The sequence below is a fragment of the Natator depressus genome, chromosome 9 (genome assembly GCF_965152275.1).
Source record: "Natator depressus isolate rNatDep1 chromosome 9, rNatDep2.hap1, whole genome shotgun sequence".
Lineage (NCBI taxonomy): Eukaryota > Metazoa > Chordata > Testudines > Cheloniidae > Natator > Natator depressus.
In genome coordinates, this window is record NC_134242.1 from 83,376,455 (window position 1) to 83,388,459 (window position 12,005).

The 12,005-nt window shown below is 37.0% G+C and overlaps 1 protein-coding gene across 2 annotated transcripts in view; it reads left to right on the forward strand.

Annotated features, from left to right (window-relative positions):
- Positions 1-12,005, forward strand: part of AMMECR1 (AMMECR nuclear protein 1) — a 100,710-nt gene that overhangs the window by 64,686 nt on the left and 24,019 nt on the right. For both annotated transcript variants that reach the window (XM_074962482.1, XM_074962483.1), the window contains one exon: positions 8,129-8,243. In XM_074962482.1, coding sequence (XP_074818583.1) covers positions 8,129-8,243 — 115 coding nt within the window. The remainder of the gene's footprint in view (positions 1-8,128; positions 8,244-12,005) is intronic.

Sequence of the window (12,005 nt, forward strand, 5' to 3'; positions counted from 1 at the left end):
TGTCAGGGTTTTTTCTTGTCTCTGTTTGCCAAATCCATTAAACCCTAGAAATGACTGGTTTTACTCTCAAGATTTACTGGCAAAACCTGAATTTGTGATTCCCATTACTATCAACAATTATGAAAACCATGACTTAATGATCAATTTAAAGTTTTATTTCATAAATTGAAAGAAGACTCTCCAATTAGCTACCTAGTCTAAATTCCATTATTTTTGCTCAAGTTATTATAATCACTTTCCTTCTCACATACAGTAGCTTAAAACACACTACCTTAGAAATGCTTTTGTAGTAAGCTGCAAACAAACTAATGTAAACAAATTTGTGAAGACAAATCTGACTAAGGCTCCTTGACCATAAGAATTGAAGTTATTACGTTGAGTTTTTCTTTGTTGGGAGGTGAGAGGGAACTTATTTTAGATAATTTAAAATAAAATCTTGGTTGCTGTCAAAGATCTTATTTTTCACTCCCTACCACCAAGTTAGCCTTTTTATGGCAGATACAATTGTATCTTTTATAGAATGTGTAGAGTTAGAGGGCTAGCAATCGTAGGCAGTCTAGTCCAGGAGAGAGACTTGTAGAGCACTGGGAATCTGTGCATCTGGGTTCTGTTCCATCCCGTACCACTGACTAGTTGTGTGCTTTGGGAAGTCACTTAACCTTGATTTGTCATTACAGGAGTGGGCTTTCCCCTTTATCAGCAATTCCTTCATTTTAAATCTTTCCAACTATCAATAACACACTCCAAAATGTGCATTTCTAGTGTGTATTGTACTTCTTTGGGCTATCTCCATGTGCCATTCAGCCTCGTATCTCAGAACACCTCACAAAACATGCACTCACTAACCAGAAATGCACTGCCTGTCACTTGTGACTGATTAAATATTTGTCATTAACAAAATTGCAATCCAATTACAACTGGACATATCCATTATTTCAAAGCAAGCATTTCCATATTCTAGTATGTGTTCCTTCATAAAGTCATACCAATCTTACCATAGAAATTACAGATGGAAAATACTTTAGTATTGCAGTTTGCTTTATCCATTCTGACAAATTATCCAAGTGGTGCGGCAGCTTTCCTTGGGGGAGATTTTACAATCCAATAATACTCAGTATTAAGAAATATTACTGATAGCTTAATTTTTCTTTGCTAAATTTCATCCTATTAGTTATTCTTGGACTACCCTAAACAAGTCCTTTTTCTCTTTCCCATTTCTGTGATTATTTTTCATTCCCCCTCTTCCCTCCCCTTTGGGTACCCTTCAGCTATGTTTTCTATCCCTCTCCATATCCCAAATGTGAAGTGTGCTCCAGAATCCTAGTATAAACCAAAGTCAGAAAAATGCATTTGAGAATTTATAAACCATTTTGAATTTTATTTGTGAAAAGCTGAGACTTGTGTAGCATGTCTTGTATGAAGGAAAACTGACAGTAATGCTTTGTTTTTTCTTGATTGACAGTAACTTGAACTACCCTCAGTAGGACACCCAAGCTTGCATAGATGTGCTTTAAGTATGTTTGACTTGCAATACTCTTTTCTTGCTCCATAAATTATGCATTCATCACATTACACTGTGATTTGGTATTGCTTATGTATACCATTAAAACTTTTAATTTCAAGAGCAGCAGACTTCATGCTGAAACATTGCCATCTCCTAAGTGAGTTTGAGCAACTTGAAGCCCCCTTGCTTTGCATTACTACTTTTCAGCTGTTTGGTACGGCATGGCTTTTCTTGGTCAGCAGTAATGGATGTGAATGAGCTCTGGGGATTGAGGAAGTAAGGAGTAGTTAATTGGCAACTATTTTTTTAATCAGTTTTTCTTTCCTCAGTAGTTCCTTTGTATTCCACCTTGTTTTTCCAACTTGATATTTTCCTCACTACTCTAGTCAAGCTGTCATTCATCTAAATTTAACAGAAAAGTCGTAAAAGTTGTTTATTAAACCTACTCTCACCCTTCAAGAAGCAAGTTTGTGTAATGTGCAACTTCATGTCAGTTGCAGTTTTCATGTGTGCTATATCTCTAGGATTGAACTGTAACTTGAATGGGAGAAAGTTATATCTTGACCAAAGATTCGACGAAGGCAACGCATATGAAAACTGTTGAGCCCTTTTTCCTGATGAGAATATAAGGTCCATGGTTCGCTCCCATACAAAAGGGTGCTGATAACACACACACAATACACAGAGATCTTTGTGTGTTCTGTCAGTTTGTTGATTGCCATACCCTCTTGCTCAGTCTAGATATTGCTGTGGCGGTTTTTTCGATGCAGATGTTGAGTTCTGTTCAAGTGAGAGGTTGACTGCGATAGAGAACCCCAGGTATGTGAACTCGTTCACCACTTCAAGTTCATAGCTGTTGATCTTGATGGAGGGTGCTTCTGCAACTCCTGGGCACATTATGTTCGTCTTTTTTAGGCTTATAGTAAGCCGAAGTCTTGGCAGGCTTTGGAAAAACTGTCCAGGAGGTTTTGGAGATGGGCTTCTGTGTGGGTTGTCATTGCTGCGTCTTCAGTGAAGAGGAGGTGTTGGATAAGGGCCTCCCAAGTCTTGGTTTTAGATCTGAGTCTTGCAAGATTGAACAGCTTTCCATCAGATCTCATGTGCAAGTGGATTCCTTCAGTTGAGGAACCAAAAGCTTGTTTCAGCAGCAGGGAGAAGAAGATCCCAAACAGAGTTGGGCCAAGTACACAGCCTGTCTTAACTCCGCTACGAATCTGGAAAGCCTAAGAGACTGAGCCATCATATTGAACTTTGCCGTACCTATTTTCATGGAAGGATCGAATCATGCTTAAGAGTTTGGGCGGGGACATTCAATCTTTTTTAGAAGCGCGAATAGTCCACTTCTACTCACAAGGTCCAAAGCCTTTCTAAGATCGATGAAGGCTATGTAAAGGGGCTTTTTTTTTTTGTTCTCTGCATTTCTCTTGTTGTCGTCTCAGTGAGAAGATCATATCGATGATAGACCTTTCAGCTCTGAAGCCGCACTGTGATTCTGGATAGATTCTGTCTGCAAAGGTCTGAAGTCTGTTCAGGACAACTCAGGCAAAGGCTTTTCCCATAATACTAAGAAGGGAAATGCCACGATATTTGTTACAGTTGCTCCTGTTAACCTTGTTTTTACAGAGAGTGATGACGTTGGCCTCTTCGATTTCTTGTGGTACTTTGCCTTCTTTCCAGCACAGGCAAAGCAACTCATGAAAATGTTGCAGTAGAATAGGTTTTTCACATTTCCTGATCTCATAACAGCTTATGATATAAAATATTATAAATTGTGATTTAAAATGTATGTAGGTTGTTCAAAATGTTGCTGTTCTGCTTTCTGTAGAATTGAACGGTTCTCTTAGCTCATGTGCTCCCGTATGTGTACGTATTGACACAAGCGTTCAGATTTTTAAAGTCTGATTTATTTTTTTGCACGTAGGTGTAAATTATTACAGGTGTGGGGCACAAGTGGGTAGTTAGTTTCATATCACTTTTATCTACAGAAAGCATGCACAGAAAGGGAATTCTATCTGTATTCTCCTCTCCCCCATTTTTACCCGAGTGGCTATATTACTTTGTAGCTGCTAAATACGGCAGTTTGGGTTGGTGCTTTTCTTTTCAGTTATGAAAACAAAGTTCATCATCATGATCCAAACAAGCACGACTTATTTGTAATTATGACCGTATTAATGAGCATGAGGAGCAAAACACGGATCCCAGATGTTTTAGTTTCCTTGAATAGGGGTTACTTTGGAACTCATTGTCTGTATCAACCCAATTTTCATCAGACCACCATGAAAATATTAAATTGTACCTAGTTTACTTTCTGTATTTCACTTACTGGCACTTCAATTGACTTACAAAATAAAGGTTTAAATCTTCTATTACACTGAAAACTTCTGACTCATCGTTAACTATACAGCTGTTACCAGCACCTCCATAATATTGTGTAATTTTGTGATAATGATATAACTGAGCAGTTACAAGAGTATACAGTGAAGGTGCACATTAATGATATTCTATGCAAATTACAATTAATGCTAATTTTCCTAAAATTTTAAAACCTTCAGTCAGCTGCCAACTATGAAAATAACATTAAAGGACTTTTTCCTGCCTCAGGCTTCAAATTGAGGTGGCTATACATGTTCATTTTTATTATTGTACACTTGACTTTCATCTTATTGTGTTGCTGCATGTGCCTTTCTGTCTTTGATAGGTTCGTACTAGGATTCATATCTCAGTTCTTGGGCGTTACTCAAATTTGTTATGATTTGTTCAGATTAGCTCCCAGAATGTTACTTATTTACTACTGAAGTAGCACATAACCCCACAATAGCCGCAGTTGGAACTGAGGTGTTATTGTGGTGATTTCTGCATTAAATATATAGGATGACTTCTGGCCTCATTAAAGTCAGAGAGGCAGATCCTCAACTAGTGTAAAATTGTTGAAGTCAATGGAGCTTTGACAGTCTGCACCAGCTGAGAATTTATACCTGGAATTTTGGCCACTAACTTCACTGGGCCCATGACTTCACATATAGTGAGATATTCCTTGCCCCAATGAGTTTAGTCTTTAATTTGAAGCAAGATGTAACAAGCAAATATGATGGATGAAATAAAAGGAGGAAAAGGAGAGGGAGAGTGAAGGTTACAAAAATAAGACCATGTGATTACATAGGTTCTCTTGCACAGCTTGATGGTTCCTGAAGGTATCAAATTCAGCTGGTATGGAATGTTTTACATGACAATTAATGCACAAATTAAGAAAGGTGGATCGGAGCATACACAGTACCTAGAAGAGTGTTTTCTAATAACAGTCTGTACACGTCTGTCCTGAGAGAATTGGAATTTTTGGTTTAGATTTAATAATACCCACCTCTTTTCATCAGTAGAACTCAATAAGCTGTTAATACTGTACAGGCACAATATGTTACTGAGAAACTTGAAATCTAATAATGAATTGCCATAATCTTTAGCAGTATCTTTTCCTGTGGGATGGGGGAAATGTCCCAAAAATAATATACAGTGTAATTCATCAAAAATAAAAAAGTGAACAGTTCCAAGCATATTAATGCAATATAATAAAGCATATTGACAAAAGTAACAAGGAATCTTAATTAAAGATTATCTTTCTGACTAAAGGAAAAAACAAGACTATCAATTTAATTTTAAAAAATTGGAATCATGCCTTAATATTATGACTTAATCATTTACCTGACCCAAAACACCAGGATGACTTAAGTCTCTTAGACTTACAATGCATTCGACCAGTGTATTTTTGTACCACTGGCACAGTGTGTGTGGGGGAAAAAAGGGAATATTAAAGTGGTGAGAATTCTGTAGGCATTGTTTGGTTAGTAATAAATCACAAACCTGCATATGTCAGACAAATTGAACTATGATTTTTAACATAGGCCAGGTTTAGGTTGGCAATAGATTTATGTGGCCTACCATCTTGATTTTTAAAATTAGAAATCAGTAATATCAAATTGAGATCTGCAGAAGATAATTTTTTACTGTGTGATTTTAAGAGGTGCAGGAAAATGTCTGGATTGTATATATGTTCGCTTAGTGTATTTCTTTATTATCCAGTAATTATAATTACAACATTGCCTTTCTAGAGATGGAAAGGCACAGCAGTAAGTAATGCAAAGTTATTTGATCAACAAAAATGTTTCATTAACTTACTGCAGTTGAGAATTGTTCTGTTAAGTGACACTGAAAAATAGCAGTTTAAGCCTTGAAGTAGTAATTTATAACCAACATCAGGTTAAATACATGTTATTCCAGTGGTACTCAACCATTTCATCCTTCCAGCCTGAGCATCACAAATGAATGAAACCTCTTTAGAAAACAGTAATATATGTCAATTCTAATTTCTCCAGTGTGAAGAAGTCTGGCTCTACCCACGTTCTTGTCATCTACTTGTCTATTCCTAAACTGCCATTTTTTCCCCACTGGCATTTGCTCTAGTTGTGCAGTGCCTCACTCAAACCCAGGAAGAACAGCACATGGAGAGCTATAAAAGGCAAACGTGGCCTCGTACCCTCTCATTATCAGTACTTTATCATGTCTAAAATAGATTTTGTTTTCTGATATTGCTCCATGTCACTGGGACAAGGGAGGAGAGGAACTGGAGGTTTGATTTTTCAACTTGCAGCAGTTGCGCAGCTGGTTTTGAAAATAATTCTATGGGGTCTTGGAGAATATCATTCACCTTCTGAGATGAACTAATGAAGGCAATCACATACACAAATGTACTTCCATAATCCTGCCAAAGATAATCATAGTTGAGATGTATATAGTATGGTTTCATACAGAGTTTGTCTAGGCTTTACATAGATTGGTATTATCCCCATTTTCCCAGTGGGAAAGCTGAGGCACAGAATGCTACGATCTTTCCTTCCTAATAAGTATATTCCTCATGCATAAAAAGATACTTAGCTTTTCTATTTGCTGTACCTGCCCCATGTTTTCCTGTCTCTCTAATCTCTGTATTGGCCATGGTTTGAAGCTGGGCATCCTAAAATACTCCTTAATGCTTGGTAGAGCTACCCCTCATCCTGTGTCAACCTATACAATGAACTACATTTAAGTCCATCCAAAAATAAAATTGGATTTTCTCCTCCTCTTTTTGTATAAAACTACCAATGTTTGAAAAGGGGCCTGTAGTAATTCTCACCACCTCAGTAGTTCCAATAGGTTTTCATTGAATGTTTTCAAGCATTACACCACAATAAAACATATTGATCCTTGTTAAAAGGCTGGATCAACTATACATATGATAATTTCCCCGTTCCAGCTTCAACTTTTTTGCGTCTACTGCACTCTGTATAACAACTCCATCTGAGCTAAATTTAGCTGTATTTAGCTATATTGAACCAAATTATGCTATTGATAGGACTACACACAATGGCTGAGTTTGACCCAGAGATTTCAATGAACCCTGAGCACCTTTAGAAACACAGTTGTGTACCAGATCCAAGAGGTGTCATCTCTAGTCATTTCCAAGTAGGGTTCATAGAACTAGTGACTGTATCCTACATTCAGTGGGTGGAAAATGAAGGCTGTTGAGGACTGGGTAGCTCCTTAGACTAGGCTTCTGCACTGTTAGATTCTCCTCTTTTGCTGAAACAACCAGTTGGCCAGATCAGTTCTTTTTCTTGTTAAACATAGGCACATTTGTATACAAGTATCTCCTATCCCAAGCTTAGAAAATAATAAATGCAGGTATATTGCACTCATTTTACCCTTTCTGATTTGCCCAGTTCTCCTTATACCAAATCTTGCACAATATACTGCTCTTATCTTTGACATTTGTTTCCTACATCTCTGGTTAACCACTCTCTCCTGTTTTTGTAATGCAGATGTTACTGAGATGAATGTAGATGGTACCACTTCCCCTTTGATTTTGAACTGCTACATTACACACCTGCCCACAGGATCTTACGTTATCAGCGGATTATCTTAGAAGTTCATTAGCTGCTCTATTACTTATCATACATCTGTTTTGCAGAATAGTTTCAAGTCCTATAGTTTCACAAATTTGAGTCTCTTTGATGGTACCATTATAAGTATTTTACCTTTTTACATTGACATTTCTTAATTTGCATGAATATTTTGCTCATTCAGATTGTCTACGTTGATATGTTAAACACAATAGTTCCTTACAGAGTTATCATTCTGATTATTTTCAAGATGTCAAAATATATTTTTTCCAGCATAACTCTCTTCCCCTACCTAAAATTATGTCGTTTAATCTTTTCAAAACAGATTTGTCATTGATCTGTTTTTTATATATTTTTCCCCAAAATCTGTTCGTCCTTAAGACTGTCCCAGTAGCAAAACCAACTCAGCAAGGAGTGACCACCCAGGAAATCTAGTCAATTGGTTTGGCCATATAACTTGTCCAGCCATGAAATCTGGAAACCATTTGTCTAAGAGAAAAGGATATACCATACTGGTGTATTGCACTATTAAGAATTAATTGTCAGAGTAGTCATCATTCCATCAGCTTTTATTTTTGCTGTCTCTTACCTTTTTCTTTCCCAGTTGGTTCGTTAGGTAGTTCAATTTAGGCACACACACCAAAAAAAAAAAAAAAAAAAAAAAAGCTTTAAAAATCTGTTTTGTTTTCAACAGTGCCCTTAAAGATAGCCGTTTCCCCCCAATGACGAGGGATGAGCTACCACGGCTTTTCTGCTCAGTGTCTCTACTCACTAATTTTGAAGATGTATGTGATTACTTGGACTGGGAGGTAAGGATTCCAGATCTTTTTAAAGAAAATGACCTTGATATTGGTATCCTCTAGTTCCTCCCAACCTAATAAGAAAATAACTGACATTTTGGAATATTTAGTGTAGTTATCTGATTGTCTTAGTTGTCTTTTATACACATAAGATGATGCATCTCTGGTGTCTCCTGGGAGATCTGGTGTTACCATGCAAGTTCTTAGGATATGAAAACCGTAAAGTGGAACTGAGCCATTTTCATGCCCACTGGATGATCACAGTAAACCTGTGTTCTTAAAAGACACATGAACAAAACACCACTGATGTCTCGGGGTTGTTGTTTTTTGTTTGTTTGTTTGTTTTTTAAGATTAAATCCTGCAATATTAAAATCGGCATAGTCTGAAATACATCCTCAGTTTTTTGGATCAAAACTTTCTGTAATGAAGTAGTTGTAGAGGAGACCTAGATAGTCATAGTCCATCATTCTGCTAGAACAAGATAAGTCTCTAGGCTGTACCAGACAATCTATACTGATACTACATTTGACCTTAAGCTGCTGGAATCACATAGTGCACTCATTGGGAAGGGAGAAAGAAGAAGAAAAAAAAAAAAGTCCCACACAACTGCCTCATTTAGATATAGGAATAAGCATGGATGGCTGAAGCCAAATAACACTTTATCTAGAGCAAATGGTGCAAGCCAGACAGTTAGCACCTGTCCCCACTAATCCCTTGAAAACAATGAGAACCAAATATACCATTTATCTTTTCAATATAATACTTATCCTGTGAAGAGCAGCATCCACTTTACTTGTTACGGTTAAAGGGAAACTGCACACATTGTCTTGGCACAGCAGCATGAAAACGCACAGGTTACAAAGCAATTGCTGTTATGTTTACATTTTTTTTTTATTACAATGTATATTTGAGTGCGACAGTTTTACTGAAAATTTGTCACTTACGTAAATAATGGACATGGTCTAGTCCAGTACAAAAGAAAACAAATTCCACTGTCTTGTGTTAATAATGGTTTAACACACACAAAAGAGCTCTAATGCTTAGTGTTCGTTTTTTAAAAATTGGGAACAGTAATGCTTTTCTATTGGCTGTATCTGTAGGTTGAAAACGGGTGTATAGTCTCCACAATTGGGTGCTCTCACTGGTAAGGTCACAAGAGGCCTCATTTTCACTGGGGTGACTGTCTCCAGCATTAGCCTCTGAAGTGCCAATTGTACAGTAATTGAAAGCTTAAATATAATGCATTTCACAGTTAATTGGTAGTGACAACAGCTTCATGTCTTCTCTACTGCTGAGCAAAATGGGTGCAAGTTTCCTTTGAGGAACGATCAGTTTTTCACCATAAACACCATTCTTCATGATTTATATCTCATCTGTCAAAAATTTACTCTGAGCTGAAGCTTTGTCCTAAACCAAGAGCAGTTTTTTTTTCTAGACAATCCAATTGTCTGTCTCTGAGCTACAGAAGTAAAAAATATGTTTGGACCACAATTTTTCAAGCGTTAATAACTACAATGGCTTTTTAAATGAAACTTTACAGGCCAATAATTAAATCAATTTAGTAAATAATTCAAACTGTCTGGTTGAGATTTTGTCTAGTCTGCTTGCTACAGTTCAGCATTTGATGCTAAAATTAGTAGTGTGAAGGATTTAATAACTCAGTCATTTAAATTTATTTTAACTCTTGAAAATTGACTGTGGGCATGTTCAGAAACTGTTTTTTTCATAATGTTTTAAATGCACGCTAATATTTTATTGGCTTCATGCTATCGTCTAGTACAGTACAATGTAATGATCATTATCTTCCCAAGTTGAAATATGCTTTCAAGTTTCCAGATAAATATTTTTACATAATGACAAACTGTTTCAAAGGAGCCATTATGTTCTATCAAATAAGCATATTGCTTTAAAATGACCAAAATACGTATTTGTTCGAGAGAGGGGCTTAAACCAAAACCCCAGCTCAGAACACCCACCAAACTTTGGGAAAGTTTGGATCTGAACGTTGTGATTTGGAGCCCATCTTCTAATTTATACCTTAAATGTCTGTATGTTTGTAACTTCAGCAATTTCACTTTCTGTATTTTATTGCAAAGTCCTATAGAATTTAATAACAGAAGAAAAAATAGGATTTGAGAGAAATGACTTTCGATAGTAATAAAATATAAATTCCTTTTGATCGAATTTGTAATCCTCCCTATAGAATTAAATAGAGAACTATATCCCAGCTATAGAACTCTATACATTGGTTTAAAAATTCTGTAGAAAAATATTTGCGATGAAATTTCTTAAGACACTTCAATAACGGAAATCATTAGCCTTTTTTGGAAGGGTGGGAAAGGTAAGAGTATTGTCAAATATTTTAATAATCTACTTTTAAAGCCTCTAACGTGGTAAAGCAATCAAAAGAGGTGGCCATAATATAATGAGTCTCCTGAGACATGGCAAAATCCTGTCATTTTTTCTGCCATGCTTTTCAAGTGATGGTTCTATATGTAACTATAAATGACGTACAGACATTCCATATAAAGTAAGACGTTTATACTGAAATGTTAGTCCTTAAAAGAATGATGTGTCACTGTACATGCCCCTTACAGTGAGACAGCTTATGTCATCCATGTTTCTTTTAAGGGAACTGCAGTTATGCAATGTCAGTGGCAAAAAGACATTTCAAGATGGCTAGAATATGACCTAAAGAGAGATTCTGGGTCTTCCATCTGGTATAACTGCTCATTTCCAGATCATCCTGAAAAATCATCAGCCTGGTTAGGAGACCTTACTTCTGTAGGTATGCTATTGAGATCTTGTGGGAGCTAATTCAGCAATTTGCTGACAGAAGTCAAAATATTTCAAAATTGCAGATCCAGACAGCTTGCAGTGCTGTGGTGGTTTAGAGACGATCATTTGAAGACATGGCTCAGGACAGGAGTGCCTCCTATACCCTGAAACTGACTGATAGATCTTCCTTCTACTGATTAATGAATTGTTTCCCCAAACTGAAGAGATCAGTTTTTCAGTTGCAGCAAGCAGTGAGAGATCCTCTTTGCAGCAGAGACTTCAGGCGAGTAAACAGGAGACATGAGTGAATTGACTGCCATTAGCTCCCATATGATTTTTCAAATTGCCACCATTTTCACCTTTTATAAAGGTTTGCACCTTTTTCTATTTACTTTCAAAGGATCACATCAGTACAGTGATTCATGAAGACACTTCATAAAAAACACAGGGTTTCCATTCACGCATGACTGTATATGATTGCACTATGCATCCGTAGTTCACACACGTGGTGGTTTGAAATGGATGCTGGGCAGATATGCATTGTCTCCTCATTTCTCTAAGCACAGAGTCTTCCTCCCACGAGACATCTCTCCACTACCCCTGTCCAATGTCTACTTATGTGGAGTGTCACAGCCTTTCCCTCAAAGAAAGGTGGTGAGACATGCAGTGTCATGAATTCTGGGATATGTTTTTGAATGATAATACTTCTTTAGTAGAGAACGTGGACACCAGAGGGCAAGTGGGGAAGCAGCTCATGGAGGTAAAATAACTGTTTAATGCTACTGACATGGAGGCAGTAAGATCTGCACCCTTTCACATCCTCCAGTGTATCTGATGGGACTTTTTCTCCCATTCCATTTCCCCTTGCAGCCATCAATCCCCAAAGCAAACTCAGTTTTATTCCTCCCTTCACCCATCTTACAATCACCTTCCTGATTTCTTTACCCTTCCACTAAGGTCATCCCTGCCCTGCACAGATTCTGCAATTCCCT